At 42.5% G+C, this 27,844-nt stretch overlaps 1 protein-coding gene across 12 annotated transcripts in view; it reads right to left on the bottom strand.

The window, feature by feature from the left end:
* Window positions 1-27,844, bottom strand: part of MCOLN2 (mucolipin TRP cation channel 2) — a 61,838-nt gene that overhangs the window by 26,056 nt on the left and 7,938 nt on the right. For all 12 annotated transcript variants that reach the window (XM_067726745.1, XM_067726740.1, XM_067726741.1 and 9 more), the window contains 6 exons: window positions 19,674-19,833; window positions 12,594-12,767; window positions 10,682-10,835; window positions 3,475-3,559; window positions 3,274-3,370; window positions 1,412-1,511 (listed from right to left, as the gene is read on the bottom strand). In XM_067726745.1, coding sequence (XP_067582846.1) covers window positions 1,412-1,511; window positions 3,274-3,370; window positions 3,475-3,559; window positions 10,682-10,835; window positions 12,594-12,767; window positions 19,674-19,826 — 763 coding nt within the window. In that variant the 5' untranslated portion in view covers window positions 19,827-19,833. The remainder of the gene's footprint in view (window positions 1-1,411; window positions 1,512-3,273; window positions 3,371-3,474; window positions 3,560-10,681; window positions 10,836-12,593; window positions 12,768-19,673; window positions 19,834-27,844) is intronic.

A 27,844-nucleotide genomic window follows, 5' to 3' on the forward strand; every position in this document is an offset into this window, starting at 1 on the left:
CCTGGTGGTGCAGTGGTTGAGAGTCCGCCTGCCGATGCAGGGGACACAGGTTCGTGCCCAGATCAGAAAAAATCCCACATGCCACGGAGCGGCTGGGCCCGTGAGCCATGGCCGCTGAGCCTGCGCATCCGGAGCCTGTGCTCCGCAGTGGGAGAGGCCACAACAGTGAGAGGCCCGCGTACCAAGAAAAAAAAAACAAAAAGAAGCCAAAACTTCAAAATCATCAGGACATATTAGGCAACCGAAAAGCAACAGGCCACAAATTGAGTCTAATTTAAAACTAATATAAAATAGTTAGGAATCCCAGGTATTTTACATTTTATTTTGTTCTGATAATCTGGTCAAAGGCAGGTTCAGTTAAACAAAACTTGTAAATGAAAGAATACTGATCACCCATCATTAACATCATCCCAACCCCCGCAGTGAGAATGGGGTCTGAGTAGCCCACTTTAGTCTGTGGATCAGGAGGTATTTCCTGAGTAATGACTGAGTAAATGACGCAGGTTTGTCCAGGCTGCTCTCTGGGCTCTGAAGGCCTTGATCCCACTCCACTGTCACAGGCTCAGATCAAATCATACCTTCTCCAAGAAGCATTGCTGGACTCTATGTCTCACTCTGTCCCCGTCAAAACGAACCTTTGCTTTCTTTTTTTTTTTTTTTTTTTTTTTTTTTTTGCGGTACGCGGGCCTCTCACTGCTGTGGCCCCTCCCGTTGCGGAGCACAGGCTCCGGACGCGCAGGCTCAGCGGCCATGGCTCACGGGCCCAGCCGCTCCGCGGCACGTAGGATCTTCCCAGACCCGGGCACGATCCCGGGTCCCCTGCATCGGCAGGGAAGCCCAACCTTTGCTTTCTTGATGCTCATATCTTCTGTGCCTCCACCACTTACTCCTAGTCAGGACACGCTAGAGATTTTATAAGCATGCCAGTGCCCCTCACGAAGGCGTTTTCTTTCTTTTCCAGAGCGCCTACAAATACTGTGTGCCAACTGTTGTTCTCAGCGCTCTGCTTTACATACTCATTTAATACTCGACATGCTGGAAGGTAAGTACTATTATTACCTTCATTTTGCGGAGAAGGACCCTGAGACAGAGAGGTTAAGCCATGTGTCCAAGATCACAGGTACAGGAAACAGAACCAAAACTTGAACCCAGGTAGTCTGGCTCCAGAAACTGCTCTTAACCGCTGGGCCACACGACCTCTCCTACAAGGTCTGTAATCAACATTTGCTGAACTGAACAAAAATGCAAAGCTTCGGGGTATGCTTAACAGAAGCGAATGCTCAAAATGTGGTTTTTTGGAGCCCTTTATTCTTATCATCCTCCAAATAAACCATTTATAGACCCCAAATCCTAAAATGAAGTGACAAAAATCTTCCATAATCCACCATGGGCAAGCATATAACATACTTACTAGATCCGGAGATGTTCAAGTCTTTACATTCCTCGATGTTAGCGTCACTGTCAAAGTAGATTTTGATTTTGCCACTGTGAGCTTTATTGTCAAAGATAATCTGGAGATACAAATTGACGAAGAGGTTACGGCCCAGCAGAAAGTATGACTGGTTAGATCAGTTCTGCTTAAAATATCAATGGCATCCAGATAGCGTGACGATCCAAAGAGAGTTAGACTGATGAAAATGTCCTCATCCCATGATTCCTTCACAACTTCCTATTATTAATGAAAAAATGTGGTCCAAAGGGGGAATGCATGAAATTCTACTCAAAGCACATTCGGATTCAGAGAAATTCTAAAGCAAAACAGCCAACCAGTCCAAAGAACAAACGTGAGAATTCACCACCAATTTTTGACAAGAGAACACAAAGACCTCGTTTATTACACTGAATGGAATTTACAAGCATTTGCCTTAATTTAGTCCTTTGGGTATGAAACTCTAGATGTTCACTAGGCTAGAAATTATTTTTCTATTTGCTTCAAACGCTATATATATGTTTTGAGAAGTGCTACATGGGCTTTCAGAAGTGGCAAAGATTGCTCCAGGGTTATGGGTTGAATTTAAGATTTCCAAATGCCCTCAATCTTCCACATTATGTTTCAAGCATTTAAAGTTTATAAGTGAAATATGCAGCGTATTTTAGGGGCTTTCCTGGGGGAAAATGAGGCCTTGAATGCCAGGGCTAGTGAAGTTTGGTCCTAGCTCATAGGTATAGAAATGAGGTCTGTATAGCTTAATTCTCGAATCTCTGGGTTGGTCATAACGATATTCTTAGATTACACTGAGAATGTGTAATGTGCACGTGGCTTGTGCTCAAAGATGTTCAGGCACCTGTGGGTTTAACCATAGATCACATACACGTTCAGCTCTCCAAGCTTTGCCTTGCCTTGGATTTAATAATGCGTTTTGTAATGTGTGGGTCACCCCAGGGAGATTAATCATGCTACTCTCTGGGGGAGACATTCTTCCTTACTACATGTCACAATTTATAATTAATTTTTTTGTTGACTTGTTTTTCTATCTCTTCCACTAGGCTGTAAGCTTCCTGAGGGCCGTGGTACCTCTAGAGCATGGCAACTTGCCTGCTGCCTCGTAGGGACTCACTGAGCATTCAGCGATTGTTGTTGAATGAAGCATGCTTCTGAATTGCTAAAACAACAGCTACATATAACGTCCAACTGAGCATTCAGTTCTGCACATCAAGAAACATTAAAGAAGGAAGGGAGGGAGAGAAGAAGGGAGTAAGGGAGGGAGGGAGGGAGGGACGGAGGAAGGAAGGGAGGGAGGGAGGGAGGGAGGGAGGGAGGAAGGAAGGAAGGGAGGAAAGGAGGAAGGGAGGAAGGAAGGGAGAGAGGGAGGGAGGAAGTCCATGGCACATGCCTGCCCCTCCCAAAATAAAAGCTGCAGCAATTGATCCTTTGCAGATTAGCCTTCAGACCAAGGGGGCACTTTCTGCCTTGAGGTTTGAAAACATTTGCTACAACATTTGCAAAGACTTTCCTTCGAAGGTGGGAAAAACGTTATAGGCACTTAAAACACAGGTCATAAGCTATTTTTAAAAATGTATTCGGAGAGTAGGAAGTCAAAGTCCACTTTGAAAACTCTTCTCAACCCCAAAATCTAGTTTTAAAAAGTTGGAATGGGCTTGTATCATTTTTAGAAGTCACGGCCTCTGGACCAACGATGCTATAAAGTGGCATTAAAACTGTTTTAAACACAACTGCATCAAACACATCTATAGGCAGAGGTGCTTTGCACTCTGCACCTACAAAAGGAGTAGAGAAAAATGATAAAATGGCTTAGTAAAATAGACACTTGCCGTATTCTGAAAGATGTAACAGTCTGGTAGCTCTCGGGAATGAATCGTCTGCAGGTCAATGCCTTTGAGATGAAAGGAGATTTCAACTTGCAAGAGGCTGAATAGAAAATATTACAAGGTATAAATTGCCACAGTCTTCCTCCCCTACTCTCCTTTCCCCATCTGCGTCTCCTGGGCAATGAGACTCGAAAGCATATTTACCGATAAAATGCCAGTCTGAAGAATGATGAGTTCTTCCAGTCCTGAGGGTTCTTGGAGAGGGTCTGGAGGTCTAGGTGAATGCAGTCTAGGGCCATGAAAAAACCACAGTGACTGTCAGGCAAGAATCAGATGCTAAAACCAGTGGGCTGAAGTGTGATGAGAGCAGAGGACTCCAAGTTCCAAAGCATCTCTCCACAGAATACTTATTAATCACAACAGGGAGACCAGTAACTTTACAGTGGGGAACCTGGCAGATCCCACCCTAGCCACGTGATCAAAGTTAACATCACCAGGATTGAGATAAAGAGACATCATGTGCCTCCTGAAATAACGTACCATTTGTGTGGTATTTCTGCCCCAAATGCGTAACCTCAATCTAGGCACAAAGAAACAGGAAAACTAGGGGCTTCCCTGGTGGCGCAGTGGTTAAGAATCCGCCTGCCAATATAGGTGACACAGGTTCGACCCCTGGTCTGGGAAGATCCCACATGCCATGAAGCAACTAAGCCCGTGCGCCACAACTACTGAAGCCCGCATGCCTAGAGCCCGTACTCCGCAGAAAAGAGAAGCCACGGCAATGAGAAGCCCGCGCACCGCAACGAAGAGTAGCCCCCGCTCGCCGCCAACTAGAGAAAGCCCACGTGCAGCAACGAAGACCCAGCACAGCCAAAAATAAGTAAGTTAATTAAAAAAAAAAAACAAACAAAAAAAACACAACAGGGCTTCCCTGGTGGCGCGGTGGTTGGGAGTCCGCCTGCCGATGCAGGGGACGCAGGTTCGTGCCCCGGTCCGGGAAGATCCCACATGCCGCGGAGCGGCTGGGCGCGTGCGCCATGGCCGCTGAGCCTGCGCGTCCGGAGCCTGCGCGTCCGGAGCCGGTGCTCCGAAACGGGAGGGGCCTCATCAGTGAGAGGCCCGCGTACAACAAAAAACAGGAAAACTCAAGGGAGGGACATTCTACTCTTTAAAAATGTCAAGGTCATTTAAAAAAAAAAAAAAAGCCAAGAACTCAATTTTTCTCCAGATTATAGGAGACTAAAGATACATGACAACTAAATGCAATATGTGATCCTGGACCAGGCAGGTTAGGCATGGCTTTTGCTGTAGATAATGTTAGGGCAGTTGATGAAATATGAATAGGGTCTGTAGATTATAGTATCACATCCACGTTAACTCATGCTTTTGAGCACTGTTCGGTGGTTATGAGGAGCACGTTCTTGTTTGGGGAGATGCACACAAGTATTTAGAGGTAGGGGCCTTGTGTCTGCACCTTCGTCTCATAGATTTCAGGAGAAATTTTTTTATGTAGGAAGAATGATAAAGCAAATGTGGTAAAATGTTAGCATTTGGGAAAGTTAGACGAAAGCCATACAAGGACATCTTTGTGCTAGTTGGCAACTTTTCTGTTTAGTCCGATACTTTTCCAAAAAAAAAAAATAAGAGAAAGAAAGGAACTTAGATTGTACTCAAATAAAAATAAATTATGAGCTGTAAACTATAAAAGAATGATTCCAAGAGCCGCACATAAAAATAAGTCTCATTATTGTGTAGCCTAACACTTTGGCAGGAAACCGAGGAGGTCTGGAGACAATGAACACCTTTCATGGTCAACGCCCTTCAAGGTCACTCAGCCCTGATGCCAGAAGTGGTGTGAACCAGCCTGGCTGACTCTCACCTGGGCTGCTGCTGCCCCCTTTGTGCTGCCTCAAGAATGGAAAAGTCAGGGCCTCCTGCAGTGCCTGACACTCAGTAGGTGCTTGAGAACCCGGGTAGGCCCTATGGCTTGTTCTCTGAGAATGTTCTCTCACAATTTGACTCTTTATTTGCTTATCTATCTCCTCAACTAGAAGATAAGGTGCTTGAGAGCAAGGGCACGACTGCTGTGGCCGTTGAACACCCATTGCCTAGTATATAGGACACTCAAAATATGGAGGACACACTTACATTTTATGACAATCAGGTATCCTGGGCCAAAAACAAGGACACGGAGCTGAATGGACAGCTCAACAGCCACAATGTTTAAGAAAGGCAGGTGTCAGAGGGGGTGCCTCCCTGTGTTTGGCAAATGGACCATGAGTATCAAGAAACAATTCAATGTTGGTTTTCCTGACTGGGCCTTGATTGATACAGTGAGGGCAGTTGATCAAAAGAAGCTTTTTTTATAGGAAACTAAAGATAGAATGATACAGATAGCAAAAACATACAGGGACTTACTCTCTGCCAGGCACTGTGCTCGGGGCTTTATAGGTTCTCTCATTTAATGCATCATCCTGTTTAACCCCCCGAAGCAACCTTGTGAGACATACACTATTGTTGCCATTTTCCAGATGGACAAACCGAGGCACAGAGAGGCCAAGAAACTTCCTCAAGGTCACACACCTAGCTGGTGGCCAACCAGAAATTTTTTTTTTTTTTTTTTTTGCAGTACGCGGGCCTCTCACTGTTGTGGCCTCTCCCGTTGCGGAGCACAGGCTCCGGACACGCAGGCTCAGCGACCATGGCTCACAGGCCTAGCTGCTCCGCAGCATGTGGGATCTTCCCGGACCGGGGCACGAACCCATGTCCCCTGCATTAGCAGGCGGACTCTCAACCACTGTGCCACCAGGAAGAAGCCCCTAACCAACCAGAATTTAAATCCACATGTGCTCAGTTCCAGAGCCTGAGCTCTTCACCAGTACATTGATGAGGCTGACCTCTGAGCACCTATTTCGGAAACTCAAAAGGCCCAGGCTCCCTACCTGACTCATTCACTTATTCAGTAAATATTTACTGAAAGCTTTCAGGGGCCAGGCATTGTGCCAGGCACAATGGTAGAGCGATGAACGAGACAGAACGAGGTCTGTATGGAGCTCACACTGTAGTGGGGGAGATAAACCAAGAGTGAAAAAATATACACAGGACAATTTCACGGTGTGCACAGTACTGCCAAGACACAGTGAAGTGATGGAGGGTGGGGAGGCCCTACCTGAGGAGAACTGTTGGGAAGGGCTCTGAGGCACTGGGGCTGTTTAATCCGACACCTGAGGGAGGAAGGAGACCCAGCTGAGCACAGATCCAGGGGGAGCGCTCCGGGCAGGACAAAAGTAAGCACTAAGTCCCAGGCAAGAAAGAGCCTGACTTGTTCAACAAACAGCAAGGAGGCAGAACCAGGGAAGCGGGGGCTTGGAGAGACAGGCGGGTGGCCGGTCCTACAGAGACTTGTGGGTTTTATTCTAAAAAGATGGGAAGCCACTCGTGGTTTTTAGCCCAGGGAATGAGATGTCCCAATTTAGCCAATTTTTTAAAAAATATCATTCTGGTTGCTGAGGGGCAGGGCAGGGGGTGGAGACCAGTCCAAGCAAGAGCGGCAGCGGCTTGGACTACAGAGGTGGCAATGGAAATGGAGAAACCAACACATTCAAGTTTGGGGCTTGAGCAACTGGGAGTATGATGGCATGATGTGAAAATGTTGGTTTCGTTTTCCGAGATGGGCAAGAGTAGAAAGAAACAGGTTGAGCCAGGGGTAGGGGGTGGAGGAGGCTTGAGATGTTCTGTTTTGGACACAGCAGGTTTGAAATCCCTATTAGAGTCACAGAGGGGGTTGTCAAGTGGTTTGTCAAGCAGCCGGCTGAATGGAGGAGGAGTCTGGAACTCAGGGAGGAACGGAGCTCAGAGATGCGAATTTGGGTGCAGAGAGAGGGAGGCGACTTCGCAGAGCTGAAAGGGGTGGGCCCTGGTGCTGTGGGAGGCCTTTGGCCGCAGCCTCGCCTCTGCAGCACCGGGCTGACGGGGAAGCCTGCTGGAGGTGCTGTGTGCGGAGGTTTGCAGATGTGTGGCAGTGTGAGCGTGTTCTGCTCTGGCCCGTTTCTCCAGGAGGTATCAGCAGCTGGGGCACCAGGGCTCGGCCACAGAGTACCCTGGTGACGGCTGGCAGGATCCAGGTGAGAAAGAAGGGAGAGGCAAGTGCCCGAACCGCTTCTGTAAGGGAGTGATACTGATGGACAGAGGTGTCCAAGCTGGTACAGGGGGCACTGAAGGCCGATGGTGATGGACAGTATAAAATGTGTGAAGCTGGTAAAAGAGAGAGAGGTCTGTGCGAAGTCAAAGACCGCAGCTGCAGAGTACTGAACCGGCGCTTCCCAAGCTTCATGTGCGTATATGTCATTCAGGGATCTCGTTAAGATGCAAATTTGGATTCTGCAGGTCTAGGGGGGGCCTGGAGATTCTGCATGTTTCACAAGCTCCTGGGTGATGCCCATGTTACCGAGTTTAGAGTAGCAAAGACCCACGGTCACTAAATCGCTGCATGACCTTGGCCTAGTCACCAAGCTTGACTGAACATCAGTTTCCTCAACTTTAAAGTGAAGGCCAAACTGAGGCTATTTAAGGCCCTTCTACCTTCAACATTCTTATTCTAAAGTAAAGGAAAAGGAAAAAATAATATTTAAATTAAACTTATCTGGGCAAATGACTGTATTCTGAAAGAAGGAGGAATTTGTTAAAAATCTGTGTGCCCGATACTGTCCTAGGTCTTCTTCTCCTGTATTTCATTCATTCTAAGACATGAATTCACTTCGCTGTACAGTATAAACGAACACAATATGGTAAAGCAACTATACGCCAATAAAAATTTTTTTTTAAATGAAAAAAGACATTAAGTTTTTTCACTTTCAAATGTTTATAAAACAGGTGCGTTTTTTAAAAATTGATGACGGATTCAGAGAAATAGGACAGCACATGTTAGTTAATGTTACACTATCTGTAAAATTTGCCTTATAAAAGTCTATTTGATTATTCAGATCCTGTAATTGTAATAGGAGGACTACACTTTAGCTACATGCACATTCAGAACTCTCTGGAGTCTGCCATATCTCATGCTACAGTCATTGTTAATGAGGCCACCAAGCACTTGGTGGCAGCAAAACCTAAGAACTGAGATTTTTTTTTAAAGCATGGCAAAAGCCCCGAGTAAAACATCAAACTTCAAACAGAACAAACTGATATTGGAGTAGCAGCCTCATCACTCAAATGAATCTCATTCACAAGGCAGAACACTCCAGCGAATGAAATAACAACCCTCTCAGAGACAAAGGGAGGGTGGATTCAATATGTTCTTAAAATGGCAGGTACAATGATGAAATGGTCATAATGTTTCATGCTAAGAATACGTGGAAAGAAGATAAGAAATTCAAAATCTGCATTATAGAAAGTGAAACACTGTAGTAGAATGATATCCATCTAAATGTTGTAAAAAAAAATTTTTTTTAACAGGATTCATTACAGTACCCCCAGTGAAACTGAACTGTAAAGCTATAGGTCTAGAGGCAGGGACAGAGGGATAGGCCCTCAGCATGAATTAGGGGAAACCCTTAGCTTGAACTGTACAATCAATCGTGCAGCTAAACATAAACCCACCAGGAAAGCAGCACACAGGCAGATCTCTGCGCTGAGCACACTGAAGGATGCTTCTCTTAATCATAAATATACCACAAAATTCATAAATAGGTAATCTAGAACAGTTTCTGCTAATTCACCTATTTAAACTATAATGCCACACCAATGAAGACAAACTCAATCCCTATTTATACCGTCTGCAGGCTTCCTCAAATGTGTCCAAGACAAGAAAGTCTAAAATCCAGTATCAAGCATTTTTAAGATTATTTTTTACACCTTTTGAATAGATACATCAAAAAGTTCTCTTTGATAAGTTATATTTAATTTAATAAGTCAAAAAATATAATTAGCTTGCTTCAACAGTCTCTCTTAAAGTAAAGTCAAATTAATAGTCAACTTCTCTCCATTTGGTTAAAAATATTCCATATGATGGAAAGGAAATGACCGAGGACACCAATGTCCAATGGTCAGGGAATAAATCCTGCTTTCTGCTCTGTCTCGCCTAGCCACTGATACTGACTTTGGCCACATTTCTTTAATCAATTTTCCAAGAAAAATCAGTTGAAGGAAACAACATATGAATCACTGGAAAATAGTCGTATGATTCATCCAATTAAGGCTCACATTTTTAAGAGGACAAGTGGTCATGGCTCATTTGGAGCAGAGGGTCACTGCACAAGCTTTCAGCTCCACCTCTCAGTACTCCCAGTTACAGGAACTGCCCACGGCGGGGAGCACAGCTGACAGCGCAGGAGAAACATGCAGGGTGAAACTGGATCAGCCCCTGCAGACTGACTACCACACAGACCTCAGGATAGCAGAGCCTGCAGGGCAATAAGATAAGGGACATTTCAAGGCTGCTGGCCACAGAACCAAGCTACTGATGGGTCTCTGGAAGCAACCTGGGGACCCTGACAAGTGCTGGCTTATGGGCTGTTTCTTTTAGAGTCAAGAGGGTAGGACACATTTACTCCTGAAAAGATTCTAAACAGGTAGCCTGTGGGAAATGAATTAGAACCTTTACTTCACAGGGATGTTCTTCTATTGTATTACCAAGGCACCTTAAAATCGGGTTATAGGAAATATGGTCAAATGAACTCTGGAGCTCTCTTTTTAATAAAACCACTCCAAATTTACACTGCTACTAGGACCCGGATTTCTGACCTGTTAGCTCCTTGAGGAGCCATGACTGGTTAATCTCTGCAACCCCAGTTCATAAAACAGGGAGTGCTTTAGGCGTGATAACTGTACACCAAAGGTTTGTTGAATGAAAGACAAAACCTCCCGAGCCTCAGGTCAGATACTTTGCATTTATATATGGAATGCTTTTAAATTCTTAACAGAATGTCACAAAACAATTCTACTTGATTAGATGTTAACTTTTTGCCAATCTCCAAACAGAGAAAATGAGTTATTAATCACAATTCATCTCTGAAGAGCATTAACATATTTAACAAATGATAAAAGCAAGAGTACCCAGCATTTTCACTCACATTATTTCATTTAACAAATACAGTCTCATTTTTTTTCAAAAAGCCTAATCCCCCCCTCACGGAGGGAAAAAATTAAACAAACAGGAAACACCTGTGCATTTACCCCCCAAAACCAAAAATCTTGAGTTGCACCAAAGAGATGCACAAATGTTCCTGGTCCTGTCACAGCACACCCATAGTTTCCTGAGCCAAAGCTCTTTGCAGGCAAACGTTAAAGCCTCAGATAGGTCAGCCGTCACAAAAGCAAAGTTGTTTCATTTGGGCTGCCGGCGCACGAGGGTGTTTTTTGCTCTTACCACAGAAGATGATAAAGAAATATAATGAAATTATCACTGTATTACCTATTTCAATGTCGCTGTCAATATTTAGCGTCTCATTAGAAGGAAACATGGCCCCTTTCTTGTAATGCTGCTTACAGACTTTTAATCCAATTCTGTTGTCTTCATTTTCTCCATAACCAAGGGTCCCCAGAGATAAATTCCTTAGCCGATGAAACTATTAAAAATAGTTAAATAAAGACATTTATGAGCTTAACAAGTTTCATCAGAAGTTACAGCACATGGAATATACTTTTAGCTATTTTTTATTGTTTGTCTCATATCCCTCAGTAGAACTCCCCAATGTAAAACACCACAAGGTAATCTTCTTGGGTTGAGCAGAAACACACGGCGTCACAGAACTCGAAACTAAAGTGCAGCCAGAGGCTCCCAGCTACTCAGAGCCAAAGTCAAGGTCCTGCCTATCTCTCTGAACTCCCAGCCCACTACTGGCCACTGGCTCCACCCCGCCACCTCCAAAGCCACACTGACCTCCAGGCAGTTCTGGAGCTCTCTAGGCACACTCCTGCCTGGGGCCTTTGCTGTTCCCTCCGCCTAGAAGCCCAGGTACCTATCTGCAAGGTTCACGTCTTCAGACCTTGACTCAAATATTACCGCCTCCATGAGGCCTTTCCTTACCACCCAAAGAAAACTGCAAACATCCATCTCCAGTGCACAGGCACCACCAGGCAGTCCAGTCTCCTCCCCTGCTTTATTCCAGTTATCATTTTCAACATACCTCTGAGGACCCAAGCCATCCACACCCACCGCTTACATTAACACAGCTTTACCATCTGCCTATCTGTACTACCAGGGCTTTACTGGCCCCTATCTTCATTAATATGAATTTATTATTCCAGGAAACTTTTGCCCAGGAACATAAAAATTGCAAGTAAGTGTATTATTTACTTCAGGAACAGCCCCAAACCTCATTTAAATAGATGATCATTTTGAAGATGTAGTCTAATAACTCCCAAGACTCTCTGAACATCCCCCACCAAAACCCTCATCTTGTTATGCCCACCAATCCTAGACTATTATAGGATGATCTTTACTCAGTTCTTATCCAGCTCCCCTCACATTGAAAGACATGCCTTAAACCAGACTTCAAAATCTATAGCCAGACTTTGCACTCTACAACCTATGGAGAATGGTCAAGGGACCATCTCTGCTACCACTGTTAGCAGTGAGCTCAGTCTTGCTTCCCAACATGCGTTTTTTTGTTTGTTTGTTTGTTTGTTTGTTTTGGTGGTGTTTTCAAGGAGTCAGCATTCTGTACTATATTTTTCACTTCTTTTCATTTCTCTGGCTCTCCCCTCTAGAATTAAGCTCTATAAGGACAGGAGTTTTGTCTGTTTTATTCATGCTATATCCCCAATGTCTAGAACAGTACCTGGTACATACTCGGTACCCAAATATTTACTGAATGAGTAAATGAATGAATGAATGAATAAGAAAGAATAAGAATTTCTCTCCTTTAAATATTTTCTTCAGGCCTACCAATCTGCTTTCTCAATACTACCTAGACACAAATATTATCATACCCTACTCCATATTCTTAAAGTTCAGCTAGGCTTATTAATGCTAAGACATCAAAATTGAGATGCTAGAATCTTAGATTTGGTCTCTCATTCATCAAACCTTCTGAGATTACAAGCCTACTTTTAGCTATTTGGCTATTTGATCTGCGGTAATCTCCCAATAGTAGCGGGTGGGAAGGGATAAATACAAACATAAATCTTAAAGAAAAACTTAAAATAGGGAAAATCTATTGTGTGGAAATGTAGCTACAGAAAAAGCAATAAACTTTTGGCAGACTATGCAAAACTTAAATCAGAATATGTTAATATATGTATAATTTTTTTCTTTGCTAAGACAACAAGGTCAAGGATCAACATATTCTCAAAGTATAGGTAAGTCACAACAAAATACTTGCCTGACTAATAGCAAAAAAGATGCTCTCATAGGTGTCCTCTTGAGTATATACACTGCAACTGTATTCATCTTCATCTACACCGGAATATCCTTTCAAAAACAAGTGCTTAAAAGCAACAGTGTTTTCTTCTTTGAAGGCAACCACCAGCTGGTTACTTAAACCAAAACGAACAAGCTAGGAAAAAAAATCAAACAGAAGTATATGAATTTTACCATTTACCAGGGGAGGCGAATGCCTTCTTATTATCATGAATCCTCACCTAAAACATCAGCCAGAAAAATCTCACTGCTTTGGTTTTTACTAATCATATCAATGTCAAAATACAGGAACTCTTTCCCCCCAGAAATAACCTCACCAAGCTAAATCAGCAATTCAAAATAGCATAAAATTAGAAGAAATGAGCACTCCCAGCGACTAACAACCTTACTGGCCTTTAATGATGGGGAAGGAGAAGAGGAAGGAGGAATCCAAGTCAGTTATGTCTGAATCCATTTTCCGTTTTCTTTTTTTATAGTTCTGCTATTTTTTCTTTTCAAAAAAATTTATTTGAAATATAGTTGATTTACAATGTTGCGATAGCTTCAGACGTATGGCAAAGTGATTCAATTTTATATATATATATATATATATATATATTCTTTTTTATATTCTCTTCCATTACGGGTTATTACAAGATATTGAATACAGTTCCCTGTGCTATACAGTAGGTCTATTTTTCTTATACTTGCATTTCAAATTTATTGTTTTCAAAACTGATGGACATTTGAGCCTTGAACAATGCGGGGATTAATCCAAGTATAATTTATAGTCCGACCTGCAAATTCGAGGATTCAACCAACCGTGGATCGTGGATCATGTAGCATTGTAGTATTTACTACGGAAATACATCCTCGTATAAGTGAACCTGTGTGGTTCCAACCTGCTATGTTCAAGGCTCAACTGTGCTTAGTAAACCACTAATTCATGTGCTTGACTGCTATTGGACAGTTAAATCTAAATGATTTCACATTTAGAAATTGTAAGTATTTTAAAAAATCATAACAATGTTTTGCACGTGGCTTTTGAAGGACATTTTTGAAAAGTGGCCTGTATAGTACTTCCTCCAGCTAAGAGGTAATTGTCGTCAAAGGAATTCAATTCCTCTAGCTCTGCAAGAACTCGTATGAGATTTACACCTAAGAGTTCCTGTCTCCAAGATCTACAGCATCAAAGCACCACAAAGGATAACAGGGGTCACTCCACCTCCATGATGTCTACCCAAACACTGTCACCACGCACCCACCTTCTTGTGATAAAACTCCTACTTATTCCTCCTTATACTGTATCACAGTACAGGGTTAGATGCCAAGGGCTCTCTTCACCAGAAGTGAATGTATTCTTTCTGCCCTTAAGTTTTCTTCTTGGAATCCAACAAGTAGGGAAAATTAGCAGGCACTAAATGTCTACCCCTCAAACCCAGGAAATTCCATACACAAACAGCCTCTCTCTCCACTCACACTCAAACTCACACTCTGTCACATACTCTTTCACACTCACTCTCACACACCCTGTCTCACACGTACACCCTCACATGTGCTCTGCTGCTGTCGTTCTCTCTCCTTCTCACATCAACACAAATACAGACACACACATGCCATGGCAGAAGTCAGACCCTTATAAACACTGTCCCACACACCCTTCCCCATCTACCCACTTTATCTCCTCATCTGCTTTATAAGACAATGAGAGTCCAGAAAACTTAACCCAAACCTTCACCATGCTAAGTCACCAAAACAATTTGGGACTCTGCTATCATGTGTGAAACCAGCAAGTTCAACAAGATGACCTTGACATTTGTGTTACCTGCTGTCACTCCATGGTTCAACTACCAGACCTTTCAGATGAAACAAATGTTAATTTGCACCTGCAAACTTACATAATTTTTTTAGTGATTTGTATTTTTTTAAATTTATTTCATTTATTTTTATTTTTGGCTGGGTTGGGTCTTCGTTGCTGCATGCGGGCTTTCTCTAGTTGCGGCGAGCGGGGGATACTCTTCGTTGTGGTGTGCAGCCTTCTCATTGCAATGGCTTCTCTTGTTGAGGAGCACGGGCTCTAGAGCGCAGGCTCAGTAGTTGTGGCACACGGGCTTAGTTGCTCTGCAGCATGTGGCATCTTCCCGGACCAGGGATCAAACCCTTGTCCCCTGCATTGGCAGGCAGATTCTTAACCACTGCATCACCAGGGAAGTCCCTGTATTTTTTTTATCTTTTAAATTTTGCCCGACTTTTTAAAAAGGCTAAATAATTTAAAATAGTTACCACTTTTCAGCAATTATCACACTCCAGGCACTGTACTAACTGCTTTACACGCACCATCTCCCTTACTAACACAACAATCTTATGAAAATGTTAATACTGTTAACCCCACTTTACATATGTGGAAACTGAGATTCAGTCTCATTACACTGCCCAAGACACCTAACTAGAATGAAAGCCAGGCCTAAATCCAAAGTCATTTTTATTATGTGACAGGAGTTCCATCTGCTGAAAAATCTGACTTCAGGACTCCTGTTAAAGAATTTAGGTGCCAGCTTTCCAGACCTGCAACTATTGTTTGAGAATGTACGTAGATGACACTCTTTAGCATCTGAACCTCACCAGATCACATTCCTCAAATACCAAGTCAAAGGACTGAGCCATTGCTTAACCCAGCTATTCTAAGGAAAATATCAGATAAGAAGTCCCACAACATCCAACCTGTGCTCAAAGCTAAGTAACCAAAGGCTGAAGATTCTTTCAAGCATGTGATGTCTATCAATGGTGCCTGTAGGAACTGCCAGAAAAGGAAAGGTCACGTTGCTTTCCAAAAGCTAAAAAAGTAAACCAGGGAAACAATACACACATGATTGTTCGGGGGTTTTATTAAATACTGACATACAAATGAAAAAAAAAACTGGTACACACACATGAATCAAGTTCTTCAGTCGAAGTTTACTGAGTGCTTATTCTGTGCCAAGCGGGGATACAAAGTGGACAAGGTTGACACTGCATAGTGCTGAATAACAGCTCTTACGTCCTGAGTGCCAGGCACTGTGCCTAAAATTTACAACTTTTATGTCTCACTTAATTTCCCAATACCCTCTGAGGGAGATATTATATTAGACTCCACAAGGACAGGGATTTTTCTTTTCTTTTTTCCACTACTTTGGGCTCAGGAACTGGAATAGTGGCCATCACAATGTCAGAGTCAAATACCGAATCTGTCCATCCCATTTTATACACCTGCAACCTGAAGTCAGATACTTTATCCAGGTTGAAACAGAAAAGTGTGAGAGCGGGGATCCAAACCAGGTTTGTTTGACTCACCTGTTCTCTTGACCACATGGCCTACAACCTCTCAAACTGAAATGCTGCCAACTTAACTCTAGAAGTGGGGAATATTAGAGCCACTCTTCCCACGCTCCTAGCTAAGCTAAAGAAACCCAAAAAGTGAATGGGGAGTGAATAACTCGACCAAGACAGCAGCATTCAATTTGCTGCTATTTTAAGCTACCACCTTATGTAGACTCAAAGCTCATTACCTCCATTTTGGGAATGAGAGAACATGGAGGTATAATCTCTGCTTGGAACCACCTCCATCTGGCATCAAGAACAGGAAGTGTTCTCCATCCTGTTGTTCACAGAACAAGCAAAGACCCACATGTATGGCCCCAAATAAGGTCGGGGGTAGGATTTGCCAAGCAACTCTCAGCAGAGGAGAGAAACCCTGGAGGGGGAGATCATGAGGTCCCCTTCCTGCGATGGCAGAACGAAACACCCCCTACAGAGCAAGAGTGAAGAGATGATGGAGGATTGGTCAAATAATTTCATTTTTTAAAAGGGGCTGACAGGGGCTTCCCTGGTGGCGCAGTGGTTGAGAGTCCGCCTGCCGATGCAGGGGACGTGGGTTCATGCCCTGGTCTGGGAAGATCCCGCATGCCGCGGAGCGGCTGGGCGCGTGAGCCACGGCCGCTGGGCCTGCGCGTCCGGAGCCTGTGCTCCGCAGCGGGAGAGGCCACAACAGTGAGAGGCCCGTGTACCGCAAAAAAAAAAAGAAAGGAGGGAGAGAAACGGTTCCCTGGTAGACACAGGAGGAGGATTCTAGCTTAAGGAATAGCGTCCAAAAAAAAAAAAAAAAAAAAGGGGGGGGGTGACAAAAAAGTGCATTCTAGCCCCACTAACTAGATGTTAAGATTTGCTGAGGTTATAAGACAGAAAAATAATTACTCATTAAGTGCAGCCTGGCAAAGATTGTGAATTTAAGACCTGATTATGAAATCAATGGAGGAGAAAATATTCTGTACCAGGTAAAAACAAGACACCACTCTAATAATATACAAAGAATATGGGAGAGAAAGAGCAGATCTAGCAAAAGAATGTAGACACCTCTCTCAAGATTATAAATCACTGCAGAATGCAGGGTAGGAATGTCTAAAAAAAAAAGTTTCCTTCCCATCAACCGTGATAAAACAGAACCCATCCCATTAGACTTGAGGATGGAGTGCTAAAAGCGACAGAAAAAGAGGAGGAGGGAAAAGTGGGATTCGAAGGAAAGAAAGATATTTGAGAAATCTGTTCCAATTACATATCACCCAAGTAGCAAAACTTATTAGAAGGACCCTACAGGGGAACACAAGTTTAATCCACCACAATTTTGTTAGGGGAGGCCGGGTACAGTTACACAAAAAAGTAAATGATCGATTCCCAGAAATATTCTATTAAAAGTGAAATCAGGGATGTGGCCAGCAAGGGGTACTGGTGAACCCAGAAAAAACTACACGTTGAGTGATCAGGCAAGACTTGCAGGGGAGGTGGACTTCAAATAGCACCTGCATGATGAGGGAGAAAAAGAATCCCTCTGGACTTGGAGAGACAACAGGGCAGGGATGAGAATCACTGGGTGGGTCCATCTGTCTGGGATGTGGGGAGGAAACAGGAGATGAAAAGCTGCTGGAAAGGCAAGTTGAAGGAGACTGTGGAAATCTGTGAATTTCAGGCCACAGAGTCAAAATTTTGTTCTGTGGAAAATAGGGCTCTACAGAAGTTTCTGAGCAGGAGAGACACAATAAAAGCATTCTAAGAAAAAATTAATCTGACGTGTATTGAATGGACTGGTGCATATGGAGATAAAAAAGGTAGGCCTAAGATGAATTCCAGAAGCAGTCTAGTTAACTTATGTGTATTCCTCGAGTGCAAACTCTGAAGATCAACATCTAGAAAGAAACAGTATTTGAATAAGAGTGCAGACTCTGGAGCCAGACTGCCAGAGAGCTCAGATCCCGGCTCTGCCACTTCCTGGCTGAATGGCCATAGGCAAATTACTCAGCTCTTTTTGGTTCAGTTTCCTCATCCATACAGAGCGGGTAAAAACTGAACCTACCTCATGGATTCCAGTGAGGATGGAATGAGCTAACACACATGAAGCACTTACTGTGCCTGGCACATGGAATGGCTAGGCTACATGTGAGCTGTCAGCAGTGGTAACATTCACAGCTTATACTCCCAAGACAATGCAGAGCATATGAGGTGCTTCAGACACATTTTTAATTAACTAACAATGTAAGAGTTTGTGCTAGAGAGGAGATAGTGAATATGGCAAAACATAAAGAGATACAGTTTTGAAGGAAGACTCCATGGGATTTAGTAGTTAGCAGGACAAAAAAGGTAAGTCAAAGAGGGTGATGGTATTTTATGCCTAGGTAAGTTACAATTTTAATAACATTAATAGATCAGAAACTTGAAATGACAGCTGGTTTGGCAAGAGAAGTAATTGGGGAAAAATTAAAATTAACCAAATAGCAAAAGGGGACATTATTTCTCCTTCTTCCAAACACACTAGCAATGCACCTACTTTATAGGCAGGTTGCCAGAATTAAAACTTCAAAACCAAGAATTAAAATGAAAACAATTTTCAAAGAAAACAGGGCTTCCCTGGTGGCGCAGTGGTTGAGAGTCCGCCTGCCACTGCAGGGGACACGGGTTCGTGCCCCGGTCCAGGAAGATCCCACGTGCTGCAGAGCGGCTGGGCCCGTGAGCCACGGAAGCCCGCGTACCACAAAAAAAAAAAAAAAGAAAAGAAAAAAGAAAATAGCTAAGCATATACATTTAACATTGGCCCTGCCTCTCATCTTTGTCTCTTTGGAAGTAACTTGTTTACCCTAAAACGTGATGAGCTGGTACAGCATGTCATGCAGTGACAAGACCTCTTTATGAACACAGGATAAAGATGCAACTTCAGTTATGGCAGGAGCCGCCTCTCTCATTTCTAAAACTGTAAAGAAGTGATTTTTAGAAAGGTATTTATTTTTGTGTTCCAGAAATCACATCTTTACAAACAGTTGTTACACTGATGACAGAATAATTATTTTCCCATGGAGCCTAATATCCCAAATTAGTACTGTTTTTAAAAGGCCGCATGTTTCAAATATAGTTACCTACAGAGAAGCCTCCCTAAAACTGGTTCAGTAGCACAGGCCCAAAAACTAGATGACAACTGATAATAAAGTGCTTAACAGTATGAATTTAAGCAAAAGGTCCCAGTGTAGTCTTTAGACACTCCTTATAGTGCCTGGGAAAGGGGATGGGGCGTAGGTAAGGTGGGGGAGTATTTACTTAAGCACTTAGCTACTGATGAAAAGAAAACTTAGCATTCTATAAATCCAAAATCAAAACAGTCCAAAATGCAGATTTCCAAAGTATATTTATATAAGATGTATTTGAATAAAGATAAAAGATTTCAAGAACACAGATCACTTTGGACTGGGCAGCCTTCATGAGCCCTGTGCCTCATTCAGATATAGAAACCCCACACCCCCTTCAGATCTAGTACTATCTATATTTACAGAACCTGTGAGAGATGACCTCAGAGTCCCTCATTAAAACAAAGTCGGCATCTAAACTGAACTTCGACCTACCACCTGCCCTCCAGAATCAATATAATTTTACAGGTTTATGAACATGAGTGTGGCCTTTTCAGGACAAAAGTCAAGTGGCAGAACATGGGAAAACAGTTTCATCCTGGGGTAAGAAAAAGAACAAATGAACTGATAATATAATTTACCTGTGTGGTGACCATGACTATCTTCAAAATCTGCAAACCCATTTTCCACGGAATCTGTTGTCTGGCTCGGAATTTTTCACAAGGGTTCATGAAGTAAAACTTCAGGTCTTCTCTCAGACATTCTTCTGTCACCTCAGAATCAAGATGAGCCATTGCATCTCTGCCAAAGAAGATTAATTTTTAAATACACAAAAGAGCCTGTCCATCAGAAATCTCCTGATTAATACTTTCCATTCACATGCTTTACCCATTCTTACAAGCAAAACTCTCTCCAGCCAGTGAAGTCCTTTTCACTTTAGAAATCTGAAAATGATTCAGGACCTTCTATCACCTGCCTTTACGTATAGCTACCCATCTTGTTCCAAGTGGCCATTACCAAAATTATAAAAATAGGATTTTATTTGCAAGACTTGTCAATTCCTACATCCTAACAGATAGCATTCACTTGTCACTGGAGTATTAACAAAAACTAGGTGGGATACTTTTGTGATATGCTAGGTGTGAAATCACAGAAATTTAGTACAGACTAATGGAATTAAATTGTTACGGAAATAGAGAATCTCTGTTCTATAACTCTCTGTTCTATAATCCTTGAAAGAAGGATTATGTCTCTTTTTTTTTGCATGATAGATCAGTGATTATAAGATCCCAAATTATAAATATCTTTAAAGTTAAAATAGCATCTCTCTATTTATGCCCAATCATATAATTGTGTCATCCTATATATTAGCAAAATTTTGCTTTTACTATTTCAAGGACTCTGGACTCAGAAATGGGCACATGACTCAAGCTAGGCCAAAAAGAACCAATGAAATGTGGTCACAAGACTGTAATTATAACCAATGGAAGAGATGTGGTCTTTCCACCAAGTAGTCCCCAAAATGGGGCGTGAAAAACAATCCACTAGGAGAATAGAAAATACTAGTACTTCCATTTTATTCTTTATCTTAAAAACAAACAAACAGAAAAACGAGCTCTGCTAATAATATACCATATAAAATAACAGTGGTCTATAGTAGCATATAATTTATAAATAATATATACACATTGGGGATATGTGCTTAAATTTTACTGTTGAATGCATAATCAGCAAAGTTTGGGGATCACAGACTTAAAGCATAGGCTGAGTCTAGAATTCCTGGAAGTCATCTCACCATCTCGCCTGGAAGCCAGCATAGGAGAGCTTGCCAAAGAGTGGAGCTAACACAGAAGAGCAGTTAAGATTGCCTAATGACAACGTTTGAGTTCCTGGAGCTAGCTGTGCCTGAAGCCATGATTCCAAGACTTTCAAGCTGAGCCAATAAACACTCTTTGGACCTTAAGCCTGTTTAAGTTTGATTTCTGTTTCTTGAAACAGGAAGCATCTTGATGGTAAGTTTAATGAATAAACTCTATTAAGTTTAGCCGATCATTCAAGTTACTCATTTCTTAGAAAGTTTTTATAATTGGGGGTTTTCACCTAAAATATCTTAATGACATTTTTATATTGACTTAGGACCTATGTCATTTAGCTTGACTAACAAATATAAAAGAAGCTCAAAGAAAAAATAAAAATAGAGAGACTATATTAAGGCTCATTTTAAGACTTTTTAAGCCTTATACTCAGTTGTTAATGATTTTCTATTTTTAAGTTAATATTTAGACCTCCTATTTCCAGAATTAGTAGGCCAGGTTATTTTGCTGGAAAGAAGAAGGGAGGGAAGGAAGGAGGGAGGGAGGGAGGGAGGGAGAGGGAAAGGAAGGGAAGGACCCATACTGAGAAATGATGGTCACAACCCAGCCCTTTGAGCCTCTTGCCTGGGTGAGCCAGGGAATGTTACACTGTGAGCTTGCTTGGTTCAGGGGGCTCCAGACTGGAATTGCCCTCGTCTCCTAGCAAACACATGCAGACCTCTCCAGACGCTCATCCTAGGACTTGGGGAGCTCTGACAAATAACTTGTAAAACACGTTGACTAACAGGTACTAATACATACCAGGCCCACGAAGAAACCAAGTAGCATGAAGCAGTCAACTAATTTCAGAAACAGCAGAAACAGGGTCAAGCATATCAGAATCAGACGCAGATTAGAAAACAACCATGCTTACCATATTTAAAGACATATAGGTAAAAAATACCTATAAGAAAACCTTGGGAAAAACAAAAAAAAATGAAAAATCAATGACCAAAAGGGGTCTCATTTCAAAAGAATAAGAAGACTTTTTAAATGTGTTTGCCCTGCAGCGGCTATAGTTACCTCCTGATTTCATCTAACCAACTTACTGAACACTTCCTGTGCTGAGCGATTTTGCTGGGTGCTCCGGCCACAAAGCTGAATAGATGCTCAGCGTCCCGTAGGAGAGACAGACTTGGGAGTGCAAATTCACAGGTTATCAAACAGCTCAGTGGCTGCTGTACCATAAGTATACAGAGTATTATGCAAGCAGGGGTCTGCCTCTGGGGAGACAGGTTCAGAGCCAGAGGGGGAATCCCGTAACATGTCCTAATACACGGAGTGGCAGGTGCTACGGAGCACTTGATGAAGAGCATTGATCAAGGGAGGCATTTCCAAGAAGAAGGTGGCATCTTATCTGTGCCTAAGAGCCACATCCTCCAATAGGAACCTTCAGACCCCTGAGAACATGCCTGTGGAAGCTTCGTGGGCATGTTTGAGTGATACCAAATTCAGCGTTAACCACCATTACCTCAGTGGATCTGGGTTGCTAATGTATTCATCCTGGTGATTCACAATGTCTTTTCATTTAGTAAGATAAAAAGGACATCTGAAAAGTTGTGATAGAACCCTGAGAATAAAGGCATGGAAACTCCTCCCCCCAACATACCCTCGGCCTCTAGTGTGAGAAACACTGTACTGAAGAAAAGAGGAAGTTGTTTCCTGGAAAACAGTGGCGTGAAACACAGGGTAGTAGGTCAAGTGCTTGGTGAACACCTTGTGAGCCAAGCTCTGACAGAGACATTTTCCTGCCTTCCAGGAGCTCAGTCCAGTGGAAGGGAGAGATGTGAAGAGATAAAAGTATAATAAAATGTGTCAAGTGATATAATTGAAGTATGCTTTGAGGGCCCTGGAACAAAGAGAAGGGAATTGATGCAGCCCAATTGCTCCAAGAGGCTTCAAGTAATTCTTCCAGCTGCTGGTTTCCTCAACTAACATGGCCACTCCATGATCAGGAAATGATAACTGCTCTTAATAGTACCCTAAGAAACCTGATTAGGAAGGTAAGTCTCGACCAAGAAAAAAAAAGGCAAAGTAGCAGATAATGCACATGGGGATCACTCACTGTATTAAATTGTTTACACTAATTATTTAAAAACCTCCCAAAGTTTTTCACTTAGGTGTTTAAAGAACAGCTGCAGTACTCATACCACTGTGGAGAATAAAAAGAAAAATGAAAAAGCTAGCATGAAAACCTTTCCCCTCAAGCGTGCAGGAGCCAATAGCTGAAATATAGGATGGTACTAGTCAAATGTGATAACTGATGATACAACGATAAAAATACAGAAAAAATATTAATGATAGTTTGGTTCAAAAATTCTGGTATCTCAAGGAAAATGCAAATGTGTAAGCTTTCTAAACTCTACATTTCTGAAGGCACTTTACTGCCCCACTCTTCTCAATTTGTGGGTTTTCCCTAGTTCCCCAGTAAATGAAGGGTATTAAACATGGGCATGCACAGGTGCACACACAACCACACATCTTATCACTATATCAAAAATACAACAGTGCCGAAAAAAAAAGTGCCAAGTGAAAAGAGGGAACACTAAAAAACAAAAGAGAGACAGGACAATATCATAAGACTAAAACATTAAAATATTCCTGCATTTGACACATACTTATCCAACACCCTCTAGGGCTGAGCACCAGGCTGGATGTTTGGTACAGGAGGCTTGAAAGCTGCAATCACAACTTGGTAAGCAAGAATTAGATCAGCAGGAGGAATATTGCAACTTCCATCAAAAACGATGAAAATCACCAACAGGTTTAGAAAAGGACAGAGAGTTACTAAGTGGTGGGAACACAACCAGGAGAAGTGACTACACCATAAAAACAGTTAAGGAACAGAAATCCATGAAGATCTAAGTTACACTGATCCATCAATTGCAGGGCAGTCACGCAACTGAAACTGCAGGAAATAAATAAGAGCAATCACGACTCTTATGGATTATTTTTGTTTCACGAAACCATAGGAAACATAGATTTTTATCAGCTTAATATATGGCACAAATACCCAAATATCAAAGGAAAAAAACACAGTATTTGTAAGAGTAAAAACAAGATCTGGAATAGAATGGAAAGTCATCCACACAGTGGGCTAAATAAAAGCTAGAGAAGCTGGACTTAGGAAGGAAGCCTGACACTGGTACTGTGGGGAGAAGTCAGGAAGGAAGCCCATCAGAGCTACCATCAGTTATTAAGAAAATCTACTCTTTGCCTAGATAATCAGGACTGTGTGATGTCAGCTAATTTGAAGCCTATCATATGACCAAAGGGCAACTCCAGCTTTATCAAATCAATGACCAAAAGAGTCTATGGAAGCTTGAAGTTTTGAAAAAAGCAAAACTGAACAAATTACTGAAAATTCTTAACCTCAAGGAACTTGTGAAGGTTTTTGACCTTTGCCTCAGAAAAATGCACACATCAGTTTCAGTGATGGTACCTTGTTCCCATTAGCACGATCTACTTAGCAAATAAGCTAACCAACTCAGACTGCTACTGATTTTCAGCTTGTATGACCCTTACCCTACTCAAAAAGAGGGATGGAAGTTTGTTTTCTACTGCAGTGGCCTCCAAGGTGGGGTGCGTGCACACAAGTCGGGTATGCAAGACCATCCAATGGGATGTGAGAAGACAGGGCTAGGGCTTCTAATTCTATTAACCAAGCAAAAGTAAATTAAGATTTACAAGCTACAATGTATGAATTATACACCTAACATACCCTCATGTGGTCAGAAAGCCAGATGCCTGTATTTCGATTAGGTGCACAAGGCAATCTGGGGGAAGAGTGCACGTTCCCGAAGTATGGTGCCCTCATTGCTTTCCAGCAGATTCCCATCACTTAGGGTTTACATAGGCCCATTTAAGCATTTGTTAGAGTATATTATCCACTTTAGCTAACCCTCACAAAATGGACATAAAGATTCTTGCAAATCATTAGACTCCTTGTAGAACTAACATAAGCCTAAATTAACATCAAGAAAATGGGAGAGCTAACACTACCCTAATACAACCTTTGTTGGCCATGAGTTAAAAAGAGATGAAAAGCAAATCTGATCCGAAAAGAAAAAAACCCAGATTTATCAAGAAAGTACTTATAGTATTGACTAAATCTACTACTGTTGAACCTTGCCCTAAGTGTATATATTGCACCTAAGATATTAGGTAATGATACTGTGAAGTCATAATGATATTATGAAGTCACTGCATTTAGCAATTTTTTCTTAACATCCTCATCTATCTCAGCCCTTAAAATGTTCATTTTACCTGTTCTATTGTATATATGGTTTTACATACAGTATACAAATAAATACCCATTCAGAGAGAGTAGATGTTCTTTTAACTGGTGGGGATAAGTTATCAAAAATATTTGGGACTAATTCTAGTGTTTCAGAACTGCAGCCACACCTGAGATGTGGTTTCTCTTTTGTCATCCCAGCTGATATTATAAACTCCTTAGCTAGAGAGAAATTGGTGTCTGTTCCCCCAGCTCCAACAAATAAATGGAAAATAATCTTGATAGGCAACCCTTCTCCTATCAGGCCTGTATAGGTATCATGTACCGATGTAGTAGCACTAGAAGTAGAATGTTTTTTCTAATCCACAACTAGCACTTCCTAGTCACAGAGGATGGGGCAGGGGAAGCAGGGTGAACCAGTTCCCACATCTGTTCTTCTTCCTGCATCCTCATCACAGTGAACAGTACCACCAGGCTGCCTTCTCGGAACCGACATCTGTGTAGCTCTGCATGACCTGGTCCCACTGTCATTTCCCCCCCAAACTTAAGTGTGTACTTCATTTTAAATGGACTATAATGAACCCCTCTTCTGATTTCTGCCCCTTAGGGGCAACCACTTTTATCTGCTTTGTTGATGTTGTTATTTAACATTTCTAAATGATACCATTTCACTATTTTTTCCTCTTTAGTATATTATCAATTTATATCCTCCTATGGAAAATAGGGATGTAGCTCTTATGGCTGCCCTCCCCAGCCAACACACACATTTCACCTCCCCACTCATTGTCCCAACAAAGTTTTAATAAAAATTTGATAATAAATAAATATTCAGATAAATTAACATTCAGAACTTATGAAGTGAACATGCAAATACTCTTCAGAGTTGAGCTAGTACAACTATGATTTTATTTTTATTTATATATATATATTTTTAAATAAATTTATTTCATTTATTTATTTTTGGCTGCATTGGGTCTTTGTTGCCGTGCACGGGCCTCTCACTACGATGGCCTCCCTTGTTGCGGAGCATGGGCTCTAGGCACACAGGCTTCAGCAGTCGTGGCATGCGGGCTCAGTAGTTGTGGCTCACGGTCTCTAGAGCACAGGCTCAGTAGTGTGGCGCACGGGCTTAGTTGCTCTGCGGCATGTGGGATCTTCCCGGACCAGGGCTCGAACCTGTGTCTCCTGCATTGGCAGGCGGATTCTTAACCACTGCGCCATCAGGGAAGCCCCCAGTACACTATGATTTTATATTCTCTCTTATAAAAATTTTTTTCTGGAGTTAATTGCCTTTTTCTCCATTTGCTTGGTTTTCCATATACCAACCAGGACTTTATCACGAAACTCCAGCTGAATCTGCCAGCTCCTTTCAGTACAGTCAACCAAGCTGGGCATCCTGTCAACCCCCTTCTCCCAGGGACATCATTCCTGGAGCCCTCAGCCTCCTGTTCCAACTACATGGGTTGCTTTCTAATCCTTATTCAAAGCCATCAGTTTGGGAATTCCCTTCACCTCCTTCCTAAATTGGATTCTGCATTCTCCTATCAGGCCCATATAGGTATCATGTATTGATGTAGCAGTCCTAGAAGTAGAAGCATTTCCTGGATCCCATTTCCACCTCTTTCTTTACTCCCTCATTTTTGTGGAGAGTATCCTTCAATCCCTTCCTGTGAGAGGAAGTCTGGAAGGTAAATTTTGAGACCTCCCATGACAGACACTGCTAGCTGCCACCCAGTGTCTATTCATTCCTCCCTTCTTTCTGATTTTGTCTAAGGCAGGAACGTACTTTTTTTTTTTTTTTTGCGGTGTGTGGGCCTCTCACTGGTGTGGCCTCTCCCGTTGCGGAGCACTGGCTCCGGACGCGCAGGCTCAGTGGCCATGGCTCACGGGCCTAGCCGCTCCGCGGCATGTGGGATCTTCCCGGACCAGGGCACGAACCTGTGTCCCCTGCATCGGCAGGCGGACTCTCAACCACTGCGCCACCAAGGAAGCCCCAGGAACGTATTTATACCCAGGACAGAATAACTCAAAGTATTAGAGCTAGACAAGAACTCAGATCATTGTTTTCACACCTGATTGCACACCAAGTCACCGGGGGCGCCTCAAAAAAGTACTGATGCCCTGCTTCTCCCCTCAGAGATTCTGGCCTGATTGGTATGGGCACAGCCTGGGCATGGGGGTATTTAAAAAGCTCCCCAGGTGATTCTAACATGCATCCAGTTTGAAATCCTTACCTTAGACATTACTTGTTCCTATCTCCTCATTTTACAAACGCGGCAACTAAGGTGCCCTGAGGTTGCGACTTGCCCCCAACCATAAGGATCCAATTTAGAATAAGAATTGGATCCAAGAATCCAATAAGAATCCTTGTCCAGTGTTCCTTCTGATCCCTGAATTAATATTTCTTAAAGGGCATTGGCCTGTAAGATGGTCACGAATGAAGGGAAAAAATGTTACATTCAAATAAACAAATGCTTCCAACATAATTTCTCTTATTTAAAACAGTGTGATACTTTGGCAGACCACAGCATCCTAGTCCGTAAATTCAGGAGACTTCTAAATGTTACTGAAAGGAAAAGGAAAAAGCAAGTAAAGCCATGATGGAATGAATCCAGCATTTAACTTCCTCGAGGTACTTTTGTTCTTCAGATTCTCCACAGCAAACACTGGGTTTCCGTTCTAAACCCGCTCAGAGGGAACCATCGCCGGCTGCAGATTCCAG

This window comes from Pseudorca crassidens, chromosome 2, assembly GCF_039906515.1.
Source record: "Pseudorca crassidens isolate mPseCra1 chromosome 2, mPseCra1.hap1, whole genome shotgun sequence".
NCBI lineage: Eukaryota > Metazoa > Chordata > Mammalia > Artiodactyla > Delphinidae > Pseudorca > Pseudorca crassidens.